At 33.4% G+C, this 4,312-nt stretch overlaps 1 protein-coding gene across 1 annotated transcript in view; it reads left to right on the top strand.

Annotated features, from left to right (window-relative positions):
- The window catches only part of LRCH3 (leucine-rich repeats and calponin homology (CH) domain containing 3), a 129,257-nt gene that overhangs the window by 92,163 nt on the left and 32,782 nt on the right, over positions 1–4,312 (top strand). Inside the window, exons 13-14 of the mRNA XM_012639683.1 lie at positions 743–814; positions 1,075–1,078. Coding sequence (XP_012495137.1) covers positions 743–814; positions 1,075–1,078 — 76 coding nt within the window. The remainder of the gene's footprint in view (positions 1–742; positions 815–1,074; positions 1,079–4,312) is intronic.

The raw sequence follows: 4,312 nt of genomic DNA, 5'->3' as shown, positions 1-4,312 counted from the left end.
TAATAGATTCTTATTTATTTTTATTTTTAATTGACAGATGATAATTATGTACATATATACAATAGATTCTAACATTTAATATATCTAACTATATCTCCAATCTGCTTAACCAGTCGTATGTTGCTTGGTGAAATATAAAAGGCTCAAAGAAAAGAAAAATTCCACCTTATTCTTTTAGAGGTCATTTGGAATTTCATAGAGACAAAAATGAAATGCTTGTTCATCCTTAAGGTCTGATGCAGAATCCTCACGTCCTATCTTCTCACATCAGAGCCATTAAATTGAATTAAAATAAATTTAGTTGGATTCATATTGAAAAAATATTGTTCTTATTTATGCCTGTTCTGCTCAGTTAAAATGAGCTCTTTGGATTTATTTCCTCCATCATAGGAACAGCACAGGACTCATTAGCTTCAAGGTTATTGTACTAAAGATGTTGATGTTTTCTGTCTTATTTCTATATGAAATCATTTTTAATAAATCATGCCCATCATTTCTTGATTAATATGGTATGAGGTATTGAGAATATCCTGGATTTATACTGGTGGAAAAACAACATGTATAAATGATGGATTTTTTCCCCCAAATACTTTCTTTCTGCCTTGTCATTATCTTAGTAAACCAGTTGAAACTTTGTCAATGACCTTTCCTTTTCTAATTTCACTGGTCAGATTTGCCTGCCTGACATTTTGCTAACATAAATGCTGCCTTCTGTTTCCTCTCTTTCTCCTTTGAAATTTAGTCGCTGTCAGGGTTGAATCAAGTGGGCTGTGCTGCTATGCTGCCTCATTCTTCTGCCTTCACACCTCTTAAGGTATCTCTTGTTATTGTAATTCACCAGGAAATTTGGGGAGGGGGTGTATAATGAAGGTCTTAAATTTTCCAATGCATTGGTCCAACAGCAATCTGAAATCTAGGATTGCATGAAATATACTTAGGCTTATGAAACTATTTGATTTTAACATTGATTTTACTTGAAATTTTTTGAAAGTTTTATCATGCCAGAGATAGTCATAGAGCCTACATTAATTATTATATTCAGATTCTGTTTGCTGTATCGTTCTAATTTCTTAGGAAAGTATTTTTGTCATGAGTTATTACTTTGGTTAGTATATAATATCAAATTAACTGTTGTCTAATGTGCATGCAAAGTAATTTTAGTCCCAGTCCAAAAATCTATCACTGCCAAAACCCTCTATAGTAGAGGTCAGCCCACTATGGCCCCTAGGCTACCAGTTTTTGTAAATAAAGCTTTTATTATACAGCCAATCCCTTTTGTTTATGTATTGTCTATGGCTGCTTTCACAGTAAACAGTTGAGTTGGAATAGTTGTAAAGAAGATCATATGCCTGTAAGCCTAAAATATTTACTGTCTGGCCCTGTAAGAAAAAAATTGTCAACTCCTGCTTTATATCAACAGCAATATCATAAGAAATGATAAATTTCACCTTCTAGAATAATCGAATCTAAACTCTAAAATTAAGAACTTGTAGTATTTTATTTTTTAAAGATCTCTAGGAATGGTAATTCTGTATGTTATCATAGCATACATTAGAAATGATTAATAATTCTCACTGTTAAGAGGACCTTTGTCTAACTTATAACTGCCCTGCTGTGGTTTATGTTTGTTCTTTTCTTCCCAGAATAGAGATTTTTTAGTTATTCAGCAATTTTTATTTAAGAATCTTTGTATTTGAAAACTATTATGATGCCATCCTTGTCTTCTCCCTAAATAAACTCAGATCCTTGTATATGCCTTTCCCAGCCTGTTAATCCTTAATGAACTTTCTCAAATTCTCTGCCCACAATTCACAACTAAAAATATGTCCCTGCCTGCCTGACTCAGAGCATGAAATAAGGATTTTTCACATCTTAGTTTGAGCTTTAGTTTGGCTTTTTCAGTTCTGGTCTTCATCTTGTCAACGGAAAAAAGACCAAACTCTGTAAAGTAATTTTAAAGAGATTTACTGTGAGCCAAATTTGAGGACCATGACCTGGAGCCACGCCCAAGAGGTCTTGAGCAGTGGACTCACTATGGTTGGGTTACAGTTTGGTTTTATGCATTTCAGGCTGACAGGGGTTACAGGTAAAGTCATAAATCAATACAGGGGAGGCATACATTGGTTTGGCCTGAAAGGGTGGGCCATCTCCAAGGGGCGAGGGTGATGCTTACAGGTTATAGGTAGGTTTAAAGATTCTTTGGCTTGTAATTGGTTAAAGACATGAAGCTTTGTCTAAAGGCTTGCAATGTTTCAACGTAAGAAGCTGTTTATCAGAGACAAGCCACTGGACATGTTTGTTGTGTAGAGTAAGGACCTGCAGGTTTGTCTTGCCTACCCTTAGGCCTGTTAATGGGTTATAAAGGATGTCCCCAAGAAGGGAGGGTGGCATGATAAGGCATGTCTGACCTCGTTCCTCCTGGCAGGCAATTAGTTTTAGGATATTCCTTTGGCCAGGAGAGGCTCCATTTAGTCAGCCGGTGGGGGGTGAGTCTTAAAATTTTACTTTAGTTCACAATATTCACTTTAATACTCAAATGTTGTTAGTTATATTCCTAAATGACAGTTAATTTCCACATCTCGTATCTTTTATTTTTTCCCTGAATGTTTAATTTTGCTGTTTGAACTTCTCTAATTTACCAGAATTTTCAAATTCTTGCATCATGTCCTTCTAAATGCTGATCCTCAACTTTATAACATCTGTAAACCTGATGAACCTTCTCTCTGGTCATTACTGATGATGCTGTACATACCTCGATGACTCCTGAAAAAACTTAATAATTCTCTTCCATGTTAACTCTTTGTCAGCCTTTCTCAACTGGGCTCCTTATTTCAACAACAACACAGACAATTATTTCAGCAACTGTTTTCAAAATTCTGTCAGGGAAAGTATATGACTAGCACCGTTCTAGATACATGGGAGAGAAGTTAATTCATTATCCTCAGTGGATACGGGCATTGGGGCTTATTCTCTCTCAGATTCATAGTTGAGAAAGGCTAAATCTGAATGTGCCAAAAGTTGTGTAATCCAGACCATATTTTCTCTGTTTTGTAGTGACTGTCACGTGAAATAAAATCTAAAACTTTACTAGGTAAGATAGATAGATCTAATTTTTTTCTGTCAGACCTGCTACACTGTGAAATGGTTAGTTTTAAAAGATTTATTCTTTATTTTCTGGTATCCCAATGACTTGTACAGCAGTTATATGCTATATTTATGCATGATTTTATTTCTTTTATTGCTTAGTCAGGTTAAGTTGAATTCATGTCATTTTCTGAGATTATTTCCTAACCTTTTTTTTTCCTCTCCAGTTCTCCAAGAGTTCCCAAATGTAGCTAATGGCCCCAGAGTGATTTAAACTAATTATTTTAGTATCCTAGAGTATAAGTTACTTAGATTTATAGTTTCAATAAAAGTAAATTTTTTAAACCATCATTTTACAAATCTCCTCTATTCTGGCTTTGTTTTTCATCATACCCAATTATGTATTACCTGTTGCTGTTTCTGGAGATAGAGAACATTTGCTGCCCTTCAGTGTCATTTGTTTCATCTCTTCCTTCTCATCTAATAAAGTTGCCTATTAACTTTCTCCTTTTATTCCTTAATATGTTTAAATTTCTAGTCTAATAGATCTTTTAAATTTTTAAAAAATATTTTTCTTCTTTATGTAAAATAACCTCTACCTTTAATATTTTTCTCTTTGTACCATTGTTCCTTGAACATGTCTTTGTTTAGTTTTCTCCTTCCTATCTCACATCCCTTGAAAATAAGAATAGTCTTCAGTTTCCTTATAAAAATATCAAGGTTTTGCCTCATTTGCCTGTTCATTCCTTTTACTAGTTCCTGTTACTCTTATTTTAAATTTCTTACTTGAATTACCATTTTTTCTTAATACCCCAAACTTAGTTTATTTGCAGCTATAAACTTGATGAACATGTCTCTTTCACTGAAGATAATATACTGCTTTACTTAACAAGTGCAGCTTACTTTTGAAATCCTAATTGTCAGCCTACAAGTATGAAACCAAGGAATTGTTTTACCAGAAAATTGTCTGCAGATCAGTCTTAAGAATTTTCTGAACAGTGTGGCTTCTGTTTATTATTTTTTTAGCAGTTAAAATTCTGTCATTAATTTCATCTGACCCAACTCTAAAGATGTAAGATTTCTGAAAATATTAAAACCAAAGGGAAGAAAAACATGAATGTGTACGTATGTGTTAGTTGTAAAGTCATTGTCTTAATTCAGAAATGTGTCTTAATTATCATAAAGTTATAATATTTAAATTATATTTAAATTTAATTAGATGTCAAGG

This window comes from Propithecus coquereli, unplaced genomic scaffold, assembly GCF_000956105.1.
Source record: "Propithecus coquereli isolate 6110/MARCELLA unplaced genomic scaffold, Pcoq_1.0 Scaffold10, whole genome shotgun sequence".
Taxonomy (NCBI): Eukaryota; Metazoa; Chordata; class Mammalia; order Primates; family Indriidae; genus Propithecus; species Propithecus coquereli.
Note: the sequence above shows the minus strand (reverse complement) of the source record. Positions and strands in the feature narration are given on the sequence as shown.